This window comes from Sphaeramia orbicularis, chromosome 22, assembly GCF_902148855.1.
Source record: "Sphaeramia orbicularis chromosome 22, fSphaOr1.1, whole genome shotgun sequence".
Taxonomy (NCBI): Eukaryota; Metazoa; Chordata; class Actinopteri; order Kurtiformes; family Apogonidae; genus Sphaeramia; species Sphaeramia orbicularis.
In genome coordinates, this window is record NC_043978.1 from 18,753,792 (window position 1) to 18,781,137 (window position 27,346).

Consider the following 27,346-nt stretch of genomic DNA (forward strand, 5'->3'; position numbering starts at 1 on the left):
AAACCTTAAGGACCCAGTGTTACTTTTGTGTCAGTTCCCCAAATGAATTTTTCTCTAGATTTGGCCTTCCTTAAGTGATTTAGTACCATTTATTGTAGTATTATCTAATATATTTTGTGCTTTTTCAGTGAAAATCTGTTTTTTTCTTACATTTATTTTATTAATCATGTAGATGTTCATAAAAGCTCAGATTCAAGTTGAGGGTTATCGTTTCAAAAACAGAGAAAACTGAAGAAAAACTTACTTTTTAAGCAAAATCTATCATTAGCTGAACATAAACCAAGGGTGTCCATCCACTGTCATTGATCCAACTCCATGGGTTTTACTGGTGAATCAGTGTTGTAGAAGATGACAGTGTTTCCACGTTCACTACTGAGCCTCTGAAGACCATGAAAAGACAAACTGCATTTTACATCAGTTATTTATATGTATTGATAAGAGTAGTGGATCAATACAGATTAAACAGTTACATCAGTAGATGCATTTGGTCATAGATGGATGTTTGGGTCTTGATGAGTTAAACCTTAAGGATCATGTTAAGAACATTCTGCTCCTTCTTAAGTTAAATAAACTCTTTAAAACCTTTGTTGGTATGTGCTTGTCATTGTTAAACATGTTGGTATGTGTCCCTTCCATTACCATTATTGGTATGAAGTTAGTGTTGAAATATAATGTATTATAAGTTATGCAGACCATCAATTAGGTAGTTATTAAGCGTAATACATATCAGTTTTCCTAATCGGTTTACTATCTGTTACTGACATTATTAGGACTCTAAACAGATGTAATCTTATCATTAAGGAAGCAAAAGTAATGTGATGTATTGTATAAATGAGAGGTGGAGGTTTCTCTTGCCTTTTCAAGCAACACATGTTGAATTTATTTTGTTATTACAAGTGTACATGGCAATTGCTATATTGTCTTAATCACCTCTATTTATTAATTTATTTGCTCTGCTATTAGTTCCTTGTACACACAAAAGTTTTGTTTTTCAAAACAAATAATAAAATAAAAAAAAAAAGAAAGCATTTTGGATTTGCAGGAAGATGCATTGTCATGGCTGAAAATAAACGGTTCTGAGCTCACTGAAATTTACTTTCTTAAAAATATCCACTCAAACATGATGATCTTATAGTTTTGGAAATTATTAAACCACCTGCAATTTTCTGCAGAAATGAGAAATCATTACCCTTTTACTGATCTTGTTTTCGCTGTACAAGTTGTTTCTAGATTTATTCTGACACCAGATCTTCTATGTGGTTGTTATTGTAGTTATTATTGGGTTTTTGTTCTGTTCAGTGAGTAGTTTAACAGATTTTCTTTTGCACACAAAAAAGTCTTGATGACTTTATAAGTCACATTTATCAGTCATGTGAAGTTCATTTTAATTACTTTATCACAGTGGTCCAATACTTCTCATGTAATTTTTTTTGGGTAGGGGGAATTGTCTGCTTAAGACATAAAATGTGCAAAATCTTATATACTTTGATAAGATGAATCAGGCAACAAATTACAAAAGTGCTAATTGGGTGATGTTTTCATGATATAACTTTTTTTTTTTTTAAACACCACAGTTTACATTACAAATATAGATTTTTTTCATTACTAACGTACAAAGTGATCTGTCGTAATAGAAGTCATTATATAAATGCTCAATTATAATCATATACATAAGGAAAGGAAAGAAAGGAGAGAAGAAAAAGAAGATAGGACAAACAGGAAAAAGAGAAAAAAGTATGCCAACTTATCCTAGGGGTGTCAAAGTTCGGATGAATATATCAAGAGAAGAACAGATTTCAACAGTTTTGATTGCCTTTCGCTTTTCAGAGTACTTAACTGAGAGAATATATTGTTCAAAATCATTATAGAATGCAATAAAATATGACACTTTTGCTGAGTATTTACAACAATGAAGGTGAAACTTTGGAATTAAAATTAAAAGATTTATCAGGTAGAGTGAATCACTTTTGAGCAAGCTACTTTCAAATAGGCCAAACAATACATTCCTCCAAAACAACATAAAATGGCTTTCAAAGTTATTGTGAATAAAATCATCGAGTTTTTGCCAAAAAGTTTTGACAGTAGGGCAGTGCCAAAATAAATGAATAACAGTTTCAGGACATTCATTGCAAAAGCTACAGTTTATATCAATATCTTTCTTCAATCTATGTTTAATATAAGACTTAGCTGGATAGAATTTATGAGTTTAAAGGATATTCTTTAACTTTATTGGTAGTCAGATATCTGTTAGGTAGAAGCCAAACCTTTTCCCATGGTATATCATCTACAAACCTATTCCAGTGAGATATAACACAGGGTATTGTTGTAATATCTTTTTGGAGTAATGCTCTTTTAGATCTGTTGTTCTTGACAGGATAACTGGGGAGACAAACGTTCCCTGCTGGTGTTTCAGGTGGAGATAAAGGAGCCAGTTCATAAACATGGAGCCTCAGTTGGCTTTTAAAAAGCGTACACACACCAGAAGAGAATGATATAACTTAATTCTATGTGCAGTTTTGGAAATAATTACACTTTTATACAAGACAAATAGGAAACTTGACCAAATTTCAGTCACTGATAAGGTAGAATTACTTCCAAAGCTGCACATAGAGTATGAAGCATTGCTGTGTATGAACCTATCCAACTCTTTATAAATTAGTTATAATGCTAGTTGTAAGAAATTTCAGGTTGATCATGGTTGTTCATGTTATTCACATTTTTTAAAGGATAGTTTACCCTTTCATGCTTAGTGGTCACTACAGTGGACAGTTATTCTACAGCTGTTCTCTTATATATTCATGGGTTTTGTTGTTTTAGTTCCATATCAGCCAACACAGTGGATGCTTATGCACCATCCCATACACTGACAGTCATACCATTACTGTAACTTTGCTGTTTTTTTTTTTTTTTAATGTAAATCAATTGTTAATTGTTATTAAACTGTAATTAACATTTTTTTCATATTATCTGAGTGGGTAATAACTAGTATTATAGTATGTTAAAATGTGAGAAAACATCAGATTCGCAGCATTAACCTCCTGAGACCCAGGAAAGTGAAAATTTTAGCTTTTTTCCATTAAACAATTGTCTTGATTGGAAACTTCATAATGCAACATTTTTTTAATGTTTTTTTTTTTTTTTTTTTTCCGAGACATTTTTAAAAAATTATATTTATTTATCTATTTATTTATTTATTTATTTATTTATTTATTTTAAATGGGATGTCCTTTACAATGGACAGCATGTTTTTTTTTTTTTAAGTAAAACTGTCAAACTTTTGTCCCCTACAGAGGACAGAAATGCATTGCTGGATGCAGTGCTGGAGGTTAAAAAGGCTTTTATTTCATAGTTTTCACACAGTATGTCAGTAAATGCATGTTTCTTTGCTTATAAAATTAAACAAATGGTGTTCAGCCGAGTGGACATTTTTGTAGCACCATGAAAAATAGGTTAAAAAAAATCACATAGTTTTTTTTCACGCCTAAAGAACAATAAAAACACTCAGGAAAAAAAAAAAAAAATCTTGATTAAGGTTCTCATAATTCATGCATTAAAGGGTTAATGTAATTTTACTTTTTTCACTCTAAAACAGGGGTGTCAAACATGTGGCCCGGGGGCCAAAACCAGCCCACCAAAGGGTCCAATCTGGCCCGCGGGATGAATTAGTGAAATACAAAAATTACATTGAAGATATTAACAATCAAGGATGTCAAAATAAATTCAGTTCAATTCCATGTAAAGTGGGTCAGACCAGTAAAATACTATCATAATAAACTATAAATAATGAAAACCACAAATTTTTCTCTTTGTTTTAGTGTAAAAATAGTAAAATTACACAAAAATGTTAACATTTACAGACTAGCCTTTAACAAAAAATACGAAAACTTGAACAAATATGAACAACCTGAAAATGTCTTAAGAGATTTTAGAGTAATTGTACCAATATTCTGTCTGTTATTAAATGTCTTGTGCGTTTGTAGATCCGCTGTGATCTGTAAGTTATGATGTACATGTGTAAATGATAAACTGAGGCAGAATAGTGTCAAAATTACACTTATTTTTTTTTCAGTTTTTTCATGTTATTCACATCTTTTGAAAGGATAGTTTGTAGATGTAAACCTTTTCATAATAAAAATGTACTTTTTTCGCTCTAAAACAGAGAAAAGTTTGGAGTTGACATTATTTATATATTATTATGTTATTATTTTCCTGGTTCGGCCCACTGCAGATCATATTTGGCTGAATGTGGCCCCTGAACTACCCCTGCTCTAAAACATAAAGCAAAGTTTAGATTTGACATTATTTCTGTGTTATTATGTTATTATTTTATTGGTGTGTTTGTGGCCTCTGAACTAAACTGACTTAAACAGCCCTGGTTTTGTGTATTTATTTCATCTGTGTAAATCTGTGTTGAACCGGTACCGCAGCTTCCCCTTTAATCCGGCCGGGGATGACATCATTACCCAGGCAGAGGTGGGGGGGGCGCCGGGTAACGCCATTTTCACCCACCGCGCAGTCCGTCAGTCAGTCAGCCAGCCCGTGGACCAGTGAGCTGTCACTTCCAGCGGCTGCTACTTCACCGTGTTTTTAGCCTAATGAAGCCGCTGCTGAGTTAGTTTTTGGGACGTGTTCCTGTCATGGAACCGGCGGAGAAGAGGCTGGTGCTGAGCGGCTCCGACTAAAGCCTGTGTCGCTATGGAGCTAACTGCTGCTCATCATTAATCGGCGCTTGATGCAGTGAAGCTCAGTCGGCAAAAACAGACCCCAGCCGGAGACAGACAGTGAGGAAATCCCATTTTATCAAGCTTGGACACCTCGTATATTATCACCGTTTTTTCTTAAAGTCACAAACTACCACTTTGTCATCTCAAAAAGTCAAATAAAAGGGCGAGGAAACAGAATCTTGGGTTGGCAACGGATGTCCTAGAGAACGGTAAGTGTGGCTACGTGTATTCCTTGGAATCATGTCATTAGGCAATTAACAGCTACAAGCAACGGTTTGTAGTGTTTTTAATAAAACCAGTGCACTGCCAAAGCAGCGGCAGAGGAATTCTCAATAATGCCTTATTTGTGAATTGACGTCTTAATAAATTAGCCCCTTGTTGTGTGGTCGGTGTTTACGTTAGTTGCAGGAATTAGACGCAACCACGTTAACTGTCAGTGAGTGAGTGCTAGCACAGTTGTGTGACAGGAAAGTAGAGGCTAACTGGTTCTGCAGGTTAATCCATCCGTAAGGACAATACACCAGGAACTAGACAGGGTCACGGGAACGTCCTTAAGAAAACCTGTTCGGAGATGCTGTGGTCCGCAGTGAGATGAAGTGGATCAGTCATGTGATAGTTTTCCGTGGATGGATGTCCTTTCATTGATATTCAGAGCGGGGTCAGGGCTGTGAAGGCTGCCTGTCTCCCGGGGACAGTGGCCCTCAGTGTGGGACTCCCAGCTGGGATCACAGGGGAAGAAGTACTCAGATACTTGACTGAAAGAAAATATTACCATACTGTGAAAATAGAAGTACTAGAGTCAGTGTATGCAAGTATCATGACCTAACACCCATTCATTCTGTAGTAAATAGTTTGGATTAGGGATGTGACGATATGAAAATTTCATATCACGGATATTGTGACCAAAATTATCACGGTTATCATTATTATCGCGGTATTTTTTATTTTTTTTTTACAATTGTACCAAAAATGTTCAAAAAGTACGTATACACACACTGAAATAATTTAACCAAGTTGTATTTTGAAAAAAAAAAAAAAAAAAAAAAGCAACAACAAAAAAACAAATAAAATAATTGGCACAATGCACTTTCTCTTGGCAGAAACATTCAAGTATTAACCCTTAGTGCCTACCTATTTTATCTGTTTTACAGTACTTTTGATTTTGCCTTTATATGTATACTATATAAACAAATGTCTACTATACTCATGTTTGGTATCTTTTTTTTTCAGCACAACTTCATTGATTTCATCTGCCGATTATTTTTTCACTTTAACCTACTATATCAACACAAAAGAACAAAAAACACACAAAAAATATAAAATCTGATTTGAAAAATGTTTATAGTTTATTGCATAAATAACATAAAGATGCTTAATAAACCTTTTCAAAGACTTTAAAAGTGAATATTGGTTCCAAATATTAGGTATAGAAAATCAAACTAGTAATAAATTAAAACTATGCTCAAATATTTGACATAAAAGCAGATCTTTACATAGGCGTTTTCTTCAGAAAAGTGCGGTAATCAAACACAGTTATCATGATAATTACAATTTAAACAGTAAGACTAACCGTTGGTAATTTTACCGCAGTTTATCGTTATACCGGTAATCATTACATCCCAGTTTGTATATGATGTTATACATGATGTATTTGGATTAATTTTACTGCTGCAATAATGTCTGTCTCCTTTTAGTCCTAATTAAACAACACAGGGAAAATCCATCCCAAAATCACCAGATTTCACAAAATGTTCCTGACTGATCATCCCTGATTTGCTTCATACTTTCAGAAAATAATGTCATTAGGTCATTGTAGTCACCATGCAAAATTTCAGCCGCATATCTTCATTAGATTTTGACATACTGGAACAGTAAACAGGACGTGACCCTGATTTTACTCTAAAAATGAGAGAGACCTTAAGTTCAATAAGTCATAAGTTTTTAATTATTTATGATAGGTGCATGAAATTTTCAGGAGTTGTTGTTAAGTACAAGATGCCTTTAACATCTGCAGAAGAAGATCTGTATATTTTCCAAATTATAGCTGAAAAAGAAATGTTTGTGCCTCAGAGCAATTTTGGCATGGTGCATCTCCACACTGAAGCACATGACATCTCTAAAAAACTGTTATCTATTTGTCATCTTGTAGTACTATCATGGGGAAAAAAATTAAACTATCTAATGAAATGAAATACAAATGGGAGGGAAAAATCAGCTATTTTAATTGCATAATCACCATGTATCACTGTAAAGAACATGTAAAGAACTAAAACTAAGATATATGAAAGGATGTATTATGTTTACAACTAATAACATTACTTCCTGATAGTATGAATAAATCAGAGATGGTTTAATCCATAGTAATGCATTGTATTCTATAGGGTCATCATATGAAAAGGTCATTTTCATTGCACATTTTTTAATTGCACGACTTAACTTAAATGTTTATACATTTTTTTTTTTGTATAAAAAGTTTTTTTTTTAACTTACTTGTTTTAGTTGTGTTTTTAGTGCTTGTTTTTTATGTTGTACAGAGAGAGCATAGTTTAAAAAAAACAGAGTAAAATTCCTTGTATTCTTTTGAAGATACTTAGCGAATAAAGGTGATTCTGATATGTGCTAGTAATACACTGAAGGAAATTTTTTGGGCACAATGACTACTTTCTGAAGGTTGTAAATTCAGAATTTGTAATGAAACAGTTTAGGTGTAAATCTTGGCTCTGGCAGATGAATGAATCAGGGTTACTTGTAAATATTGTACATCACCAGCATAGACCAACATGTCCCACACTGTCCACTAAATCCATTCTGTCATTGAATCAATACAGACCAGCTTTGTAGTAGAAGTAGTTAGAAGTAGAATCATGATCCACAATCTGAAACAATTTTCTCATCTCTTATAAAATATAGATAAGCCACAGCCCAACTCTGAATTTTCCTTTAGCTTTTCTGACTTCTGTAGGTTTAAACCTTTTGTGGTTATCTGGCTGTAAACTGCATTTTTTCATCATGTTTGACCAATAGTTTTACATTTGTGATAATATCTAGATGAAGTAAACACAGATTCATATTTTTCTGTACATCCAGCCATTGTGTTTCCATTAATTACCTAGTTTGTTGCAGCCTAATTGGTTCCACTGGAGTTTTATCATGAATCCAAAATGTTTTTATTCTTTAATACAACTCTCAAGCATCTGTGTAAATCACACTCACTGCACATCAGAGTTCTGAAGGCAGACCTGCAGCTGACAGTCATACGATATTCCTTCCTCATTATTTCTTCAGTGGCAGCAAAATAACATATTATGCAGTCTCTGCAAGGTTTACATGGACTAAACCTAAACACTTTAGTGCAGATAGGCACTTAAGCATTACTATAAACAGACTGAAATAAACTCACCAGCCTATAGCGACCATAATTATACTGATTAACAGGCCATTTAAAACTATTGTTTCCTGAGTAGGAAAGTTTTAACAATGCTAATATGTTTTTTAACATCTGTACAATCCATCTGAAAAGAAGATCGTGTCACATATTAAGGTCAATCACCACCCAAAATTGTGATATCACCCACAATTTGTGTGATGTCAGGGTGCCACAATGATGAAAGTTGCTGGATCAATAATCATGAAAAATAATAAGAGTAATAAATATGATTCTGTGATCTATTCACATTGTTTCTTTGAAGTGATACAAAAGGCAAACAAATACAAACAAGAAAAGCACTCGGAGAGCACAGACCTCTGCCAAGAGGGATCTGCCCCCCCCCCCCCCCCCCCCCCCCCCGATCACCACCAAAATTTAATCATTTCTTCCTTATGCCAGTGTCAACATTTCCAGAAAATTTCATGAAAATCCGTCCATAACTTTTTGAGTTATCTTGCTAACAAACAAACAAACAAACACACGCACACAAAGCAAAGTGATCACAATACCTCCTGGCGGAGGCAACAACTTAAGATAAATTTCAGTCAAATGCTCATAAATATGTTAAGTAAAGGTATTTTTGGCTGGTAAATTTTCTCAGTTTATGGGTATAGGAGCCTGAAGGTCACTGTATTCAGATCATTATTACTTAATGACTGTAATACTTCTTCCATTACTGATGTCAAACTAAAATTGTGTTGCAGAAAATATCAAGGCAGCCTCATGCAAATTTCCTGTGTTTGTGTGGAAGAACAATACCCTGCTATCAGTACCATCGAAGAATTGTTAAGAGTGTGATTTGTGACACAGCACATTGAGCAAGACATGACAGATATTTTTATATCGTAAGATGATATAACAAAGATTCAGTATCAGTATATGTAGATACAGACGTGGTTTTCACTGGCCAGGAAGGATATGAAAACTGCATCTAACAAGGAACAATACAGTACAATATTTATTAATAGTGCAATATTTGCCTTTGAAATGTAATGGAGTAGATGTATAAAGCTGCAGAAAAATGCGAATACTCAAGTAAAGACAGTTACCTCAAACTTAAGCACAGTACCCATGTAACATTTCCCCACTGGGTCTGAAAATCCAAAGCAGTGAGAGATGTGAGATTCAGGACACATAAACACACATTGTGGGTCCTCACTCACAGTACACACTCAGGGTTTTAGCATTTGTTTTGCTATGAAGTGCTTAAAATGTTTAATCATGACAACGTGCAGGGCTCCTCCCTCAGGCTAACACACCTGTGTTCCTCTGGGATGGCTTGTTGTTGGCCTAGAGGTCCCACATGGTTTCATATGTGTACCTTATGTAGCACTCAACTGCTGCTGCTGTTGTAGCAGGTTTTGTTGTAATGCTGTAGTTCTGCTTATACAGGTATGTAATCCAGAACATAGTAATACTGTACACACTACCTGCTGACACTGAGTGGGTGTGTCGTGTTGTATTATTTTACTTCTATAAATACTTCTAGTTCAGCCACTTTTTAGAAAATATGGACTCTCTAATGACGTACCAACAAACAATGTACTAAAGCTTTAACCAACATTAATGACTTTTTTTGCTAGTCTGGCAATTAGTCTATTAATGTTGGCTTTTTCACAAGTTTCCTAAAGCTTTTTCCTTAATGGGAGCAGTTAACCATTGTCAGTGAAATTATAATAACATGTACATTAATAATCTATAGCGCTGCAACAACGAATCGATGAAATCGATCCAAATCGATTCTTAAAAGAGTTTGCAACAAATTCAGCAGTCGATTCTTTGGTTAGTATTAGCACATTAGTATTGAGGCTTGCCTGCACGCTGTTGTAGTGTAAGAGAGGAAAACACAGAGGAGCATGGCTGAGGCTTCGGAAGCCAGGCAGCCCCGTTTGGCTGAAACATAGTGCGCCGTTTATGTAACAAAACTGGAATATGGAGAAAAAAATGGCCAAAATCCCACGGCGCAGTACGTTTTGGGCAAACGGGCCTGCTGTGGCCACTGGGAACATAATGTAAACCTATCTTAAGATAGCCTAGCTGTTGTGATTACTTTAGCCCGCTGGCTAGTTAGACACGATTGTCATAATTATAACATTTTCATCAGTCTCCGCTGATGAAGCCACTAGACTAATGTTACTTATCGTTGACTGGAACTAATACATACAACGCTAGTTTGATAGCCTATAAGCGGAGCTGGTTGAAAACTACAGCTTGCTAGTCTCTAGCCATAACAAGTCTAGATAGCCGAAGCTATTATGGGGATGTAATCATTAGTGACTTGTCTGCAGCCTATATTGCTTTGGGTTAAATACCGATCTTTGAGAACTGAGTCTTTTGTGTTTATCCGATGAATTGATTAGTTATTAAAATAATCTACAGATTAATCAATTATTAAAATCATCTTTAGTTGCAGCCCTAGTAATCTAACATTCCACCATCTAATGCAAGAGTTAAAGGATTGGCCTACAAAGCAATTAGTTCTTAGACTGAAAAATTAGTGATTTACATATCCACATGAGCCAGTTCCAAATTGAGCGATCCATTATAATCTTAAACCTGAGAATCCTTAGGTTGTTTTCAAAGTGCAACTGGACTGGCACAACAACATCAAACTTATGCATCTAAGCAGCTGAATTATTATGAAATGAGCTTTCATTAAAGAACCTGTATAAATCTGCTTCTTTTTTTTTACTGAGAAAGTCCATCAGTCAGGGAATGGGAGAAAAATAATCAGATGATAAGCAGAATAGATAATGATATCGGTTTTAGCAAACTTCATTCATACTTATAATCTCTCAAAAATATATTTAGACAGTAATTTCAATATGTTTAGGCTTTTGACTCTTACAAACCTAGAATTCATTTTATAATGTATCTTTAGGTCATGTAACTAAACATATTAAGATCTAACTGAATTAAAATGTACGCTAAATCATGTCTATTCTGCCGTTGCTTATGTTGTTACTGATCCAAATCTCATAATTTAATTCCAGAGTTAATGTTGGCTGTCAAAGTGCTGCCCAAGTCCCTGTAAAATAGATGATTATTTTAGATTTTGAATTATATTTGATTTAGTTAATGGTGCTGCAGTGGAATAAAATCAGTAGTTATTTTCTTTCCTGTTTTGTGTAAAAATGCTCATGTTTTGACAGATTTTCTTAATTGATGTTAATGGTGGGATCATGACTGCATGGTTAAGTAGTGCTGAAGACATGCAAGTCATTTACAATACGCTGAAGGGATATTTCATCAGTGGCTCTGGTTCAAGCTGTTGTCTAATACAGGGAAAATACTGATGCCAGTTCAGTTTTAGAAAAGTTTGCTATGTTAAAAGTTAAATGGGATTCTGAGGAGGTTTTAGTGATCTATTTTACTGTATTTTTATGAGGAATAAATCTAATATACACCCTCCCTATCTGTCAGCCTTTGGCGTTTTGCAGTGAGGAGCGGTGCCTCTGCTGTCTCTGTGGATCAGGGCATCTTAAACTACTGCTGGGATTCAAATGATAAATTTAATATCTGGCTCAAGGCTCAGTCATGGAAGTAGAGCATCATTGGTACTCTTGTCATGTGAGGCCTTACTAGAAGTGAGCCAGCGACTCATTTTAGGAAGTGACACATAGAGTAACAGCAAACTAGGCAGTTATGTTCTTGTGTTTGGTTTATTTAGATGGAGTTTATTGGCTTTATGTATTTATTTTTGTCCAATTATTTCAGTTATTTGTGGCATTTTCATCCTGACCTGCAAGGTGACTGCAGAAGAAAATTATCCTTCAACTAACTGGGACAGTGCACTGAATGTTAGCATTTCTGTGTAATTTGTACATGGTCTCTGGCAAAAATAAATAAATAATAATAATAAAAAGTTAAAAGTTAATTAAAAGTAATAAGCAGTGAACAGTAGCTAAAGATTGAAAAAAATGACTTCCCATTGTATATGTAAGGGTAGAGACTGCGATCTGGTAGGATCGGCGATTCTACCAGTAGAGACTCCGATCGTAGTCTCTACCAGTAGAAACTCCGATCAGAGTCTCTACTGGTAGAAACTCCGATCCTGCCAGTAGAAGGGTTAGGGGTTAGGGTTAGGGTTCGGATTGGAGTTTCTACCAGTAGAGACTCTGATCAGAGTTTCTACTGGTAGAGACTACGATCGGAGTCTCTACTGGTAGAATCGCCGATCCTACCAGATCGCAGTCTCTACCCTGACATATACTTCTCAAATTTATTAACAGACATAACCAGCCATTTGTCTTGACAGGATGACAGGTATGGATAATCACTTGTTCCTTGGCAGGTCATGTTGTGGATCTGCAGCTCAAATTGTCATTTTTAAGCTGGTGTTTTCTGTGACTTTTACCTTAGCCAGGTTTTGCCAATTTCTCAAACTGTTTAGGTTTTATGTCCATCATGTTGCTGTTAGCTCGGCTGCTGTTGCTGTTGCTTTGTTTACATGTATGTTGTAGGTCTCATTAGGCAAGACACAGAGACACACAAAGTCATCTATCCAGTTAGCAGAGTTGTATATTAGGCTTAACGGTTCTATTGGATCATTGATACAGTGATGATCAACATTATTAAATGTTATTAAAAGCCCCAAGGTTAATACCAGTCAGTATTCTGTTTTTCTGTGTTTCAGTCATGTAATGTCACAACTCATGACTGCCGGGTGCCTTAACCCTTTACGTACACTCTGGGTGTGACAGCTACTGTCATCATATGATACATAAGTGATGGTTTAATGGTCGATGTGGATGCTCACATACAGTGCAAAACAGTCCTAGATTATGTACACCAACAGTGAATTTAAGAGACAGACCTATACCAGTCAAATGAGCTGTCATATAAATATGTTGCAGATGAGTTTGGGCTGAAATTTGTCCAGTGAATTCACCTTATTGTGTTGTAGTGCATCGGGTTTTTCAGACTTTCTCTGCTTTTGTGCACTCTGTGGTTGTGAATCATGGCTCTTACAGTCAATGAGTATCAGCACACACATCGCTGACTCAGTTTCTTCTTCACTGAGTTGCTCTTCCTGCTGCTTCATCCTCATCCATGAAAAGCAGAACAGTCCTTTGACCCTTCCTCCTCTTTGCTGGTCTTAACCACCTCCAACCCCTCCTCAACCCAGTTGTTTTTATTCGTCTCAGCACTTCTTTTTCTTTGAGCCTCATATCACTTCTTTAACCTGCTCATATGAAACGCTGCAGCTTCCCCAGGCGCTCAGCTATTTACATTTCAAAAGTTAACATCAGAGGTAGTTTTCTGCATCGTTCCCTGTGGCGCTTTGTGCTTTGAGATTCATCTGATGCCAGAAATAAACGATTGTTAGATCAGAACAGGAACAAGGGCTTTCACTACCACTTTCACTTCTGTATTACAATGCAGTGATAGAAGTTTGAGTGTTTCTTTATAGTTGGGGGTGTTTCTAGTTCGGAGCTGACTTCAATCTGCTTTGATAGAGTATAAAACAATGATTTTGATCGATTGCCATACAAGTTTGAATGGCTTTTTCAAGGCCCATTGGCTTAGGTGATGTAGCGTAAGAGCAGATTTTATTCTGACACAACTTGTAATGGTAGTGGGATGTTTTTCCTCAGTTCCCACAATAAAAGGCTGCATGTTGGATATGTACAGTCATGCGTTTTCTGTGGGACTTCATAAATTACTCATGTCCTGAGTCTAAGCAGTTTGTTATAAGCCGTTAACCATGGATGGTGTTAAGGTAGTGAGAGTTTTCTTCATACAGATGTAGAGTTTGAGAAGATGCATTTTGTATTGTTACTGCTGCATTAGGAGGAAGTCATTTCTCAAGCTAATTTACAACAAAAATCTAATGTCATGTTCTCTGTTGTACCAGAGAACCAGCGATTGATTTTATCTTTTTTTAAAAATATATTATGTAGAAAATATAGTCGGAAGTGTGGTGCAGGATTTTTTAGGCTGCTTAAATACATGTAAGATCTTGTGTTATATATTTAAGGTAACTGCAGATGTTTTTGTTATGTTTGGATGTAAAATTAAAGTGTAGAGTTTTAGCCTAAACTCATGTCCCCGTTCTGTTATTTTCTAAATGAAGTGTGATCAGGAACAGCTTCATCCATTATTATTTAACAATTTTAAGTTGTTGAAGTTCAGCCAAGTAGTTAACCCAAGTTATGGCCCTTCCAAATGCACTGCGGAAATTTGTAATAACCAGGATGTGAATCAGCGAGTCATAAGTGTATGAGGTGATAGATTGATCCAAGTCAACAAGTAAAATCATTATCAGATGATGACCACGTTGATCAGTAATGGAGTTAATCATTCATAGATTCCTCATCCCACATTCTTTTATTTGTTATTTCAGCATTTTCCAATAATACAGTTTTAATGCCATTTGTAAAAAATATAGTTGGACAGATCAGTAAAAATGTCGTTCCGTCCATGTAGAATCCCCATTTGCTGTCAGTTCTTGTCACCTGGAGCTGCTGCTGTTCTCCATCTCGTGCTGCAGTCGGCTTCCTGCTCTGCCGTCAGCTGATAGGCTGCCGGCTGGTTGCTGAGTCACATGGAGCGATCAGGGCTGTAGCTGTTCCTCTGTCTGCCTCGCCTGCTCAGAGAAACTGCTCAGCTTTTGTTTTCTGCCCACACTTGAACTGAAATGTGAAATCTGAGGCAGTTCAGGACACGTCTGCTCTCCTCACTTGGCACCAGAGCAGCCTATACAGAGGTGGGCACACTGCTTTAAACCTGAAGGTTATGTTAATGCAGCGCCGAGGATAAGACTAACATCAGGCTGTTCATATCCAGAGGTTATTTATTCTCTGTAGGAAAATGTGCAGTTAAACATAGCTTCAATGTTTCTGTGATTAGTCAGCTCAGTGGAGTGTTTCCGGTTTTCAGTTTGGTGCTTGCAGAGATTTATTAGGCAGCTCACTACAAGTGCTGCCGAAGCGCTCAGTCTTAATCCTCTTAACTGTGTAATAAATACAAAGCAAAGAAAGTCAGGATGGAGTGAGATGGAGCTCATGGGCAGAGTGTGAAGGACAACGGCAATTAACCTGCACCAACTATTTGTTTGAATAATAATTCTAATAGCTAACATTTATTAGATATTTTGGGTTTTTGCAATTTTATGTGGAATTCTCATTGCTGTATAAAAAATCTCATTAGTAGGCAGTTGTGGTAATGAGTGTTTAAAGGCCAGTGTTTACTCTCCAAGTTAAGTACACAGTTAATATTTTACAAGTTTGTAAAGACATACAAGGAATTCTTTGCAGGCAGTTGTCTCTCTAGATAAATACAGAAATGTAAAAGAAAAAGTAGAATAAGAACTCTATACATGTAAATGATATCCACATAAAAACAGAGGTATCTACTTATATGCAATAATTGTGCAGCATGTGCATGTCAGAATATACCATTAGTATTTATGCAAATTTGAGGTTGAGGTTTTTTTTACAACACTATTTGTTTTTGGTTTTGTAACATTCAAATAAATAAAAACAAATCCAAGTAAAGTTGATAAATTCGACTTTGAATAAATAAATAGATAGATGGATAGATAGATAGATAGATAGATAGATAGAGAGAGAGAGAGAGAGAGAGAAAGATACTTTATTAATCTCAAGGGAAATTCAAAAATAAATATAAAAGTCTAATTATATATACAATCCGGATTCATTCAGAATAATGTCATCTTTTTATCATGTAATCTAAAATCCTTGTTTTTCCTTCAGTAACGAAAGAGGACTTGACTGAAATGTTTATTTTCAAGATTGATTATTAGCAATCATGGATTCAGATAGCCTATATTTGGAACCATTTGTAGTAAAAAATGTAAATCTCTCAGTGCATCGGAACATGTAAAATCCTCTGTTTTCTATATTACTGTTGCACATGGTTTTCATCAGTTCAAGCAACTGTTCAAATCTGCACTTTTTTTTTTATTTATAAAGTGCATTAAAAATCAGAGTACAATCCATGATATGTACAGCTGCATCTTTTCAGTAACTGCATGACCCACCTCAGTATGCAAACATCACCTAGACAGTTCATTATAAGTAGGATGAATCAATAAAACCCATCAGCAGGTTTCACATCTTTATTTTGGTTAAAACATCTCCACAGCTGATATACAGCTAATACACTGAGTAGCGGTGTTTTAAAGGTATATTACATGTGACCTGTGTTTACTTAGTTTTTCCGGCTGCACAGTGAACTGAAGAGTGAAGCAGGTGGTTCAATACTTCGCTCAAAGGCACCTTGAGTGTAGACGTGGATGGAACATTTCTATTTAATTCACCAGTCCTAAAAAGATCAGTCACAGACAGATTGGTCTAACCTTTCCTTTAACTGAATGTAATTTGTTGCTTTGAGCTCAGTATTGATTGAAAAAGGAAGTGAATAATTTGCAAGGATCTACCAGAAAATTTTACATCGATGTTCCTTTAATGACATGTTGACAGAAGGAAAGATTAATGATCAAGTCATGTATTTATAATGAAATGACGCTCCCTTCTCCTGTGTGTGACTCAGGTGTTTTTGTCACCCTCTTTCTCTCTGTGAAGCTTTACACTCTGGGTTTAGCGTCGTTCTCATCTCCTTATAGATTATGTGAATGAAATATTAAGCTGATTAGAATACTCAATGTGCAGCTTGACAGTTCTGATGTCATTATAGCCCCAATCTCACCACACTATATTAAACACTATATTAGTGCTGGAGGTTATGACCAAAAATCGGCATCAGTTTTTATTCACTGTATGTCACTGTCTGCTGTATTTATTTTACCAATTTGGACCTCTAATGTGTATTATTTTTTATTGTGGCTAGATCTGTCAGCGGTACACAGAATGTACAGGTTGTCCAAAAAATGTCTTTACAATTTACAAATTTATTACAAAAGCAAACGAATATACAATTCTGTGGAAATTATTACAAAATGAAAAGTAGATGTTGAAGTTTTTTTGCCTCATTTAATCCACCTCTATATGGACACCATTAGTTGTACGAAGCACATCCATATGGTACTGGATTTCTTGCCATGTTGGCTGTAGCATAGCCTCATCAGTGGTGTCAATGGCATCAGTGAGCTTTTCCTTCAGGTGGTTGATGTCCTGTGTCTTTGTTCGATACACGATATCTTTAACATAACCCCATAGAAAGAAATCCAGGGGAGTGATATCTGGTGAACGAGGTGTCCAGGGAATTGGGCCAACCCTTCCAATCCACTGGTCTGGAAATGTTGGATTTAGGAACCCACCAACATGCAGTCCCCAATGTGGTGGTGCACCATCTACCTGGGAAATGATGGTTGGTTGAAGGTCATCCAGTTGTAGTGACACATATTCAGTCTAAAGGTCAAGGTCAACATTTGCAGTAACTGATTTCTGCAAATGGACCAATGATTTGATTGGACATGATCCCCCAATGTGTATACAAACTTTGATAACCACTGAGTACATAGAACAAATCTGATTAACATATCTCATCAATTGCATTTGTAATACATTTTTTAAATTGTAAAGAGACTATGTGGACACCCCGTATAACACTTCAGTTTCTTTATGTATAATGAAAGCTTTGATTACAAGAAGGTGTGCTTTGTCCCAAAATTAGTATGACATATGAAGCAATCAGTTGGTATTTTCTGCACTGCATTGTGTTAATAAAAACTAAATGTACAAAAAAATAAATATACCAAAACACTTGCCACCTTTTAAAAACAAAATTTGGACTGCGAGACCTTGGCCTTGCATATATTATGTTTGTAGTGTCTCAAAGAGAGTAAGTTGTGGGTTGTGGGTAATTCATTTTATTTTTTTTACAAAGTCGATAGGAGTCCCCTCTCAATACTCTTCACACTGCGCTGTGTAGCATCTGGTAATTGAAAACATAATCGTAATATTCTGCTTGTTGATGCATGCCAGGTCTGGTTTCAGCGAGTCTATAGTATTGCTAAACCGACATACCAGATGACCTGTTTTCCCACTCTGCACTATCCAGAGGAAATCCTATAGTCTATATCTGCCTTCAGCTGTACATCAGCTGACCTCTAGGAAATAAAGTAACCTCCCAGTTCCTTATTCCTCTACTGAGAATGAGTGTAAAACATTCATGAAAATCTTTTGCGACTGCACAGTGAGACTCATTCAGCCTTTCTTCTTTCATCGTTTTCCCTCCTGGGCGATCTAGTGTGAAAAATTCTTTGCTACAAGGGAGCTGATGGGCAACTCTGTCATCATCTGAAATAGATGAAAAGAGAGGATAGTTACACAGGAATTATTTATATTTTGGTGTGCTTTGTATTATTAGACCATATTTCCCCTCAGTAATACACATGCTGCTGAGTTGAGAAACAGCAAGACTCGTGCATCAAACACATGCCTTTCCTGGAGGTTTCATCATTACAAGTGATATTGTAGTCATTTCTCTTTGTGAAATGAAGCCAGGTTTTGCGTCATTACCTCCTCCATTATTTGTTGCTGATGATTGTTGTTCTCTGAGGATCAAACAAACATAAGTCATAAGACTTCTGTGTTTGAAGTGCACAGACTTCAGTTGATAAGAAGCTACACCGAAATGCTTGTTTTTGTTTTTATTAGCCCAGCGAAGTCTGAGGACACATGCTGCAGATTAAAATGAACTGATGCAGTTTTCACTTAGCACATTGTTCTCCCATTGACCCTTCTGTCCTTCTCTTGCCGTCCAAACAGGATGCGTGAGGACATGTCCACCATGGTGTGTGTGAAGGAGGAGGAGGACCCTGGGGAGAAGCTGTCCCAGGATGAGATCATCTGCCGGACCAAGCAGGTGATCCAGGGGCTGGAGGCCCTGAAGCAGGAGCACCACTCCATTCTGGAGGGCCTGCTGGGAACGCTGCGCTGTCTGAAGCAGGACGAGGAGGGCGTCCTGGTGGAGGAGAAGTCCCACATGATCCGCAAGTCCCTGGAGATGTTGGAGCTTGGTCTGAGTGAGGCACAGGTACATATTTAAGACTCTGCTGATTCTACTGAATACACAAATCAGGCTATATCAGGCGTTTTCTGCCATGTTTTTAGATTTGTTTAGTGCTTTAGTAATTACCTCCGCCAAGGAAGTTATGTTTTTGCTGTCGTTGGTTTGTCTGTCTGTTTGTCCATGCACGATAACTCGAAAAGTTTTGGACAGATTTGGATGAAAATTTCAGGAAATGTTGATACTGGCACAAGGAACAAATGATTAAATTTTGGTGGTGATTGGGGGGGGGCACTGATCTGACTTGGTGTAGGTCTGCACTCTACGAGTGCTTTTCTAGTTTTCTATGCAACACAGAGATGATGTTATTTCAATCTAATGAAATGACTGCAAGTAACAGAAGTAACAGTATGACAACGTTAACACGCCATTAAATGAAATGTGTTATTACACATTTGTGTATGAGTATAGAGGTTATTATGGTGTAAGTAAACAACAGCTATAAAATATTGGCCTAGTCATGTTTAGAAACATAGCTATGGAGATGGTTTTTTTAGCTTTAAATTTTTCCTGGAGACTTTGAGCATTTGCATTGGACCAGTGACAAACTTAGGATGACACACAGTGGTTGTTAGCTGGAAGCCTTCAGCCTTTATCCTGTTAAAATTACATGTTGGAAATCTGAGAGCACAGGTGTCCTCCAGTAAATCATTTTTGTTACTACTTGTCATTGACACCCTATTTGATTTCACAGATTCACCACATCCAAAGAGGTGGGAAAGGTGCATATAAAAGTGTAATGTGCTGTGGTTTATGATGTTACTTAGGGCTTCTCCTCTGTTTGAACTGAGGGTTCTGAATCTTTCATCCTCATACATACCAGACCCTGGAGGGAAGAGGATTTCTCACAAAATACCCTGAAGAAAGACAACACAAAAGAGAAGTTTTTTTTTTTTTTTTTTTAGTGCAGGCATAAAACATTTAACAAATGCAGATTTTCAGAGAAAGTTTAAAGCTTTCAGTTGTGTCATCGCTCAGTTGGCAAACACTAGTGTATGAGTCAGGATGAGTCAGAGTTAGAGCTTTATACCCTCATTTCCATCTCTTGGCAGGCTTTGACTAATAAATATGGAATACACTCCACATCCACCAGGCACACTCTAATACCCACCCCAATACCCACCCCTGACTTCCTGGATCACTTGCAGTTGTAGTATTTTATGATTACTATTTTCCTTCACATTCCTCTTCCTCTGATATTCTAATGCCCTGATGCCTCGGGCTGTTTGCATAATTACACCCCTCTCATCTTTTCACCTTAAACCACATGCCATTAGGGGGATGCTTTTATCCAAAGTACCCCACAGTGAAATTAGTGTGCACATTTTTAGCCCAGGTAGGAGTTATGGTCCACGCCTTGTCAGATTTAGTACTCTGCACATTATCCTACCACTGACTCTGTCACCGCTAATAGTACATTACATTCATGTATAGTACTGTCTTTTTTTCAGTAGTCAGAAGACAAAATAATCAAACACCACTGGTTTTAACTTTAACCAGCACCTTATAAGCCTATTCTAATATCCACTGTGTGGTGTAAAGGTCTAGTAAAAGTACAAGGTTGCATAATGTGTAAATTGGAACTACTTTTGTACTATAGTAATATAGAGCTGCTTTGTGCTACCATTAGAATCACAAGCAAAATGTTCAATCTTATATATTAAAAGGGAAGTGGACTCTGTGTGTTTGTGTGTGTGTGTCTGTGTGTCTCAGGATTCACATAAAATCCGGAAAGAGCTGACGGCTGCAGTTTGACATATTTATGTATTTTTGGTCAAAGATGAGACTAGCAAAAACGGCAAGTTAATAGGTCCAATATTTTGGGAGATATTTGTAATTTTGGAATACAATAGTCTTACAAGCATGTTGCTATGCCCAGAATCACATGAACGCTTTGGTGGTGACTGTTGGACAAATGCGGTACAGCATGTGTGAATACACAACAAATGTCCATGCTGGGGGACCAGGATGTTGCCCCTCAGGGTTGGGATGTGGATTTTAAAAACACCCCCCCTTTTCACATTCCACCCTTGGAACTGACAATGATGAAGTCCAGGATCTAAAACCCATGGTTCCCCACGGGTCATCGCGCTAGTTACATTATAATTGCAAAATGTTCAGTGTGTCTAGTGATATTTTGGATTCACTAACACATATTTCACCAGTTTATGTTGGGAAGACATACATGACAAAACGATCTGTGCATTTTACTTAATAACCAAGCAAGTAGACTCAATTTGCAATATTTTTCACAATTATCCCGCCTTCGTAGAGTTTTTCAACATCCAAACAAAGTGATCCTTGATGAAGAACTTTTTTGTGTTGTTGCCCAGGTGATGATGGCGCTGTCGAGCCACCTGAGCTCCGTGGAATCAGAGAAGCAGAAGCTGCGCGCTCAGGTCCGCCGGCTCTGCCAGGAGAACCAGTGGTTGAGGGACGAGCTGGCCGGGACTCAGCAGAAACTGCAGAAGAGCGAGCAAAGTGTGGCCCAGCTGGAGGAGGAGAAGAAGCACCTGGAGTTCATGAACCAGTTGAAGAAGTACGACGAGGACCTGTCTCCCTCTGTGAGTCCTCAGGTCTCCTTCAAAGTGGGCTTTTATCCTTGTAGTTAACATGTAGTTAACAGGACCCTGAGGTCCTCCGGCACTGGCCTTTTAACCATACCAAAACCCAGAACAAAAACCCACGGTGAGGCAGCATTTAGCCACTATGGCCCCCACCTGTGGAACAGCCTGCCGGAGAGCCTCAGGACTGCAGAGACTGTTGTTATTTTTAAAAGAAGATTAAAGACACACCTTTTTAATCAGGCTTTTAACTAATTTTTTAAACTCTTCTTGTTCTTATTTTGTTTTATTTATCACTGATACTTTATCTATTCTATTTTATTTATAATCTTACGTATTTTACTCTTGGTACTGTATTTATTTTATTTATTCTCTTAGTCCTATGTTATGCTTTTAGTCTTTAGCTTTTAACACCAGTGTTTCCTCAGGGGGGTCCTCCACACTGGGAGCTGTGTCTGGTCTGCTAGTGGGGGTACTGTCCTTGGGTCCCTTTGGCCCGGCTGGCTGGGGGTCCTCCCTTCGATGTGGGGGTCCACCTGTCTGTCGGAGTCGGGGGGCCTGGGTGCTGGTCCCCCCGATGGCACGGCCTGCGGCTCCTCCCAGTGTGGACGGCCCCAGAGGTGGCGTTTCCTTGATCCTCAGTGCCATGCCATGTCTCCCTGTTGTGTGCGTGTGTGTGCGTGTGTAAGTGTGTTGGCGTGTGTGTGTGTGTGTGTGTGTGTGTGTGTGTGTGCGTGTCTAGTATGGAGGGTGGGAGGGAGGGGTTTTCTTTGTAAATGTTTTTCTGTTTTTATTGTGTAATTGTTTTTAATTCTGTAAAGCACTTTGTGTTGCATCTGTGCATGAAAAGCGCTTTATAAATAAAGGTTGATTGATTGATTGATTGATTTAACTAAACATCTTAGGATAAAAAGACGTGGTTGATTCATCTGCTCTAAATCATCTTTAATGAGATTAGAGTAGAAGCGAAGAACCTATGAAGATTTGATGAATTCATAAAAGATTTAACACTGGTAAGGACTGAGCAGGAGAGCATTACAACAGAGCTGGCAGTTTAGGCCACAAATCAATACCATTAAACAGCTGTGTCAGTATTAAAAGTATGAAAGTATTATACTTAGCTGAATCAACTTGGAAATATGCTTACAGCTGGAAAACACTGTCACTGTGGTTGTTGTTAAGTGTAGTTAAATGTGCATTTTTTAGCCACATTTGCATATCTTGAAGTGGTCAAAAATATATAGTCTTAAAAAGCTTCCCAATAATGCATTTTTTCTCTTCTCATCTTTCACTGTCAGCCAGTAAATGTCAGAATTTTAAAGAGGAAAAGGATGTGGCACTGCATTTCCTACAGGATTCAGTCTCATTATGTAGATGAATCTTATTTCTATCTGTGCCTTCTCTCCCCACTGACTCCTGCTATTCTTGGCCTTTAAGTCACTGTTCAGCAGAGCAAAATGTAAGCTATCACTTGAAACAATCTCATGTATTTTGAGGACTCAGAAATATGCTTGACTGGATTCAGGCAGCTGAAGAACTGCCTCAGCAGATAAAAAGTTCTTTGTTATCTTCATCCTCTGTGAGTTTCAGACGGGTCATTTCTAATCCCACTTTTCTTTCTGTCCTTATGTTTATTTTTCCCTCCTCTCGTCTCCTGTCTCTCTTTCCTCCTCTGTTTCTTCATCTCAGGAGGAAAAGGACTCTGACTCCAGTAAAGAGACCCTGGATGATCTTTTCCCGGATGACCAGGATGACCAAGGCCCAGGCAGTAAGTGTACCTTCCTCTTCTTCTTCACTTCCCCTTGAAGGACTCCAGCATTTTCTGTAGCCATCCCATATACAGTATGATATTTACTCCTGTGCTTTAGATACAGACATAACCTGTTTGTAGAAGTGCTCTAGTCACAAACTAAAACACATCTGTCATACCAATAACAGGGGGTAGCAATTTATTTATATTTGCAACTCAGTATGATTAAGAATGCCAAGACAATGATGTTTTTTTTTGACAGTATGTTGTGTTAGAACTAATCTTTATTAATAATTGAATTCTCCTTTTCTGTTAATTTATAGTATAGTTTACACACCCAGATGTTTTTCAGGGTTTGTACGGGTGCTTGAAATGCGTGAAAATGCTTGAATTTCAGTGTTGAGTTTGGAAGGTTTGGAAAGTGCTTGAATTTTAGTTTAAGTGCTTGAAAGTGCTGACAATTATAACTCTGATGTGATTTATTTATTTATTTTAATATTAACTCTGCCAGGTTAGATGGCAAGCTAAAGGTACGCACAGAGAGGTGATGCATTTTGAAAAATGAAACTTTATGTCAAAAAAGAAAATTACCAGGTGTTCTCAGGTTGACTCCAAGTGCATTTTTATCTTAATCTTTGGCTCGGTGCGAGTATGTCTGAAGAACGCCAAGTGGCTTCCCTTTTTTTGGATAAAACTTTGTGTTCTCCTTTAATTTCTAAACTTTTTGCTCTTATGAAACATCATTTTAGATGTTAATAGCATAATACAATGTAAATCATTGTGATAATTTTGAAAAAAATAATCATGAGTATATGTATTCCTGTAGATATGTATTTTACCCCAGGGATAAGGTGCTGTGCTGGAAAAACTTGAAAATTACCCTTAAAAGTGCTTGAAATTGACCTTAAAAAATGTGTACAAACTCTGGTTTTTACAGGTTCATGGTTACATTTATCACAGGTAGCATTTAGCTCAATCAGTTATAAAGAGGTGATTATGTATTATTTTTGACATGCCTAGATGTGTGCAAATGCTAAACTGTACTTAACTACTGTATGATACCACAGACCACAGCTGAAGAAAATCCATTCATAGTGACATAGGAAAGTAATAGAGAGCATCGTTTTTGCACAAATGTTTTGCCTGTGGTTGCGGTCAAATAGCAAACACAATCCATCCGTTCCATCCTTTTTCCAAACACTTTGTTTGAGAAAAGATGACTTGTGTGTGTCCCCAGTGCACTCATTCTAGGCTATGTAATGATGTGACAGATGTAACTGACGTGGGTCTGCTGTGGTGACACCAAGCTGCTCTGAATATAGTGATGGTTTTGTTTTCATGACTGGATTATGTGTCAGAATTGTGGGATGGCATCATTTGTAAAGGATAACCCAGTGTGTCCAGTTTTAAAGGCCTGCTCTTATAAAAGCTGTGACTCGCATACTTCAGGGCCTTTTCATTCAGAAGTCAAAAGATCTGAATGAATACATGTGAAGGCTAATAATCCTAGTGCACATTTTCAACAAATTTTGCAAGTAAATGTCTCTTCATATCCTGTTATTAATGAAAAACACAAAATAAATGTCAGGTACTAATAGGATTTGATACTGAATCATGTCTGAAATGCTTCTGCAGCTACAATACAAATAGCTTTGATAACAGGATTGGAGTAAAACACATGGAAATACTTGTAACATTATTAACTATACCATTAGTGAGTCGAAATACATTAGTGAGAAGCTGAAATACATTGTTAGCTTCACCTTCTCCTGCATGTAGCAGTTGAAAGCTCCGACTAATGTGCATGTTTTTCTGATTTTCATTTTTGTGTCTGGGTAGTAAGAGTAATCTGAAAATGTCATTGCTGTAAAATTGATGCCCCCTTTGGGAACAAACTTTAATCTTTGCACCACTGACGCTCATGTAATGTATCAAAATGTAGTCAGTAAATATTCTTAGAGTCTGAATGTACCACCTAATTTATGGCAGCGAGTTTCAGCACATCTCTTTTCAGCACTCTATAAATCTTACGTCTTCATCTTCCACGGCCTCTCTCTGTTTCACACGTTTGTCCCAGTTTTCTTCGCTCCCACTCTTCATCTCCTGCCTTTCCCTCTGTGTTTGATGGGGTGGTCTTTCAATAGCACAGCGGCTCACACAGTTAAACTGCACTGGCTTTAAAGACCCATTAGTCAGGACCTTGTTCAGCCTGGAGGGAGGCCAAATGGAGGGAGAACCTCCCAACCAGACCATGGTATGTAGTTTCAGGATTTCTGCTATGTGCTGGTAGAGGAGTTGGCTGAAATAACATTTGGCAAAAGGCAACAGCTGTTTTTGTATGGTCTGAATTTCTTTTGCAAAGTTTGTGATCGATGAAATCAGTTTAAAAAGCTGTGAAACTCCTTAAACTTTAGTCACATCTACTAATTAACTGTATTTCTGGATTGTCATTCAAGCAAAAAAGGAAATTTAAAAACTTGTGATGGGTCTGAAAATCCTGAGGTATATATATATTTTATTAGGCAATGGCTACTGTCACAGTGCTGTGGCACAAAATATCGGTTTGTCCATTGTCACAGACAAATCAAATGTTAGCATTTGTACTCTTGTTGCCACAGTGCTGTGGTCATATATAGCATATACTTCTGTGCATTCTTTTGTGCATTTTGCTACTACAGTACTGTGGCAATTGATGAAAGAAACGACAAATTGGTCATAGCATATAGTATACAATAGGAATTATTGTTCTAAATACTCTATATGTTGTTTTATAGTGTTCTTTGTTCTGGAGGCTGGAGAAGGTGGGTGGAGCTACATGTTCGATGCAGTAGTGTGCTGTGTGACTTCTCAGTTCTGTGTCAGTTGAGTGCTGTGATCCTGTGGAATTCTGCACTCTGAGCATTGTCCCAGTGGCTTATTTATATCAGTGTTGGATTTACCTACCTACCTAACCCCCCCCCCCCCCCCCCCCCCCCTTCGAAAACCTTTAGAAAAAAAAAAGAAAAAATGAAATGCTACTCCAACTGGGAATTGAACCCGAGTCTTCCGCATTGCAGTCCCATATGTTACATAGTGAGCTAAATATCGGAGGTATCTCAGGTTGACCTATTCGCCATATGATTGCCTTGGTACTTTTTTTGGGATGTAAGTTATCAGTCTAGATATGATATAACAAGGACACTGATTGGCTCTGTGATAATAGACAAACCAAGATTTTGCGCCACAGTACTGTGTCAATAGGGCTGGGTATCATGGCCAATTTCCATAATCGATTAGATTTCGATTCATAAGGTTCTGAATCGATTAATCATGATTCGATTCAATTGGATTCAATATTGATTTGATTCAATATTAATTGATTTGATTCAGAGTAATCTAGTGATACAAAAGTACAATTTTGAGTTGTAACCTGATTATTTGAGTACCACAGTCATGCAACACATCAATACTAGTGTCAATATTGATATTAGAAAGGAAATAAATATGACATTTCAGCAGTACATTGCTGAATGTGCTCTAAAATAATGAACAGGACACAAACATTGCCATGTTTCTACAGTGGATCAGAACGGACTTTGTCATCTTTATTCTGTTTTACGGCTGAAGACTTCTACTCACTGGGGGTGGGGGGTGCGATCCGTGATTGTTGGTCAGAGCGGAGCGGGGCTGGGGGGTGCACACACCCCGTGAGTGTTGGTTGGGGAGCAGGGGGGCAGCGTTCCGGTCGGACATTGTCACTTTACTATTCCTCTAACTCCATACTCAGCCATAGGTGATAGTATGGATCCAAGTTATTATTCCAAGAACAACCGGCTTCCGCAACTCGCTGGGTGGCCAGTTCCTTCACACTGTGGGTTCGAGATTGAGGCCGGAGGACCTCCAG

The 27,346-nt window shown here is 37.3% G+C and overlaps 1 protein-coding gene across 3 annotated transcripts in view; it reads left to right on the top strand.

Annotated features, from left to right (window-relative positions):
- Nucleotides 1-4,474: 4,474 nt before the first annotated feature.
- klc1a (kinesin light chain 1a) overlaps nucleotides 4,475-27,346 on the top strand; it is an 80,880-nt gene continuing 58,008 nt past the window's right edge. Inside the window, exons 1-4 of one of the 3 annotated variants that reach the window (XM_030125858.1) lie at nucleotides 4,475-4,933; nucleotides 18,849-19,116; nucleotides 21,483-21,713; nucleotides 23,403-23,481. In XM_030125858.1, the coding sequence (XP_029981718.1) occupies nucleotides 18,850-19,116; nucleotides 21,483-21,713; nucleotides 23,403-23,481 (577 nt within the window). In that variant the 5' untranslated portion in view covers nucleotides 4,475-4,933; nucleotide 18,849. The remainder of the gene's footprint in view (nucleotides 4,934-18,848; nucleotides 19,117-21,482; nucleotides 21,714-23,402; nucleotides 23,482-27,346) is intronic. The other 2 variants (XM_030125859.1, XM_030125860.1) reach the window with 2 other exon arrangements.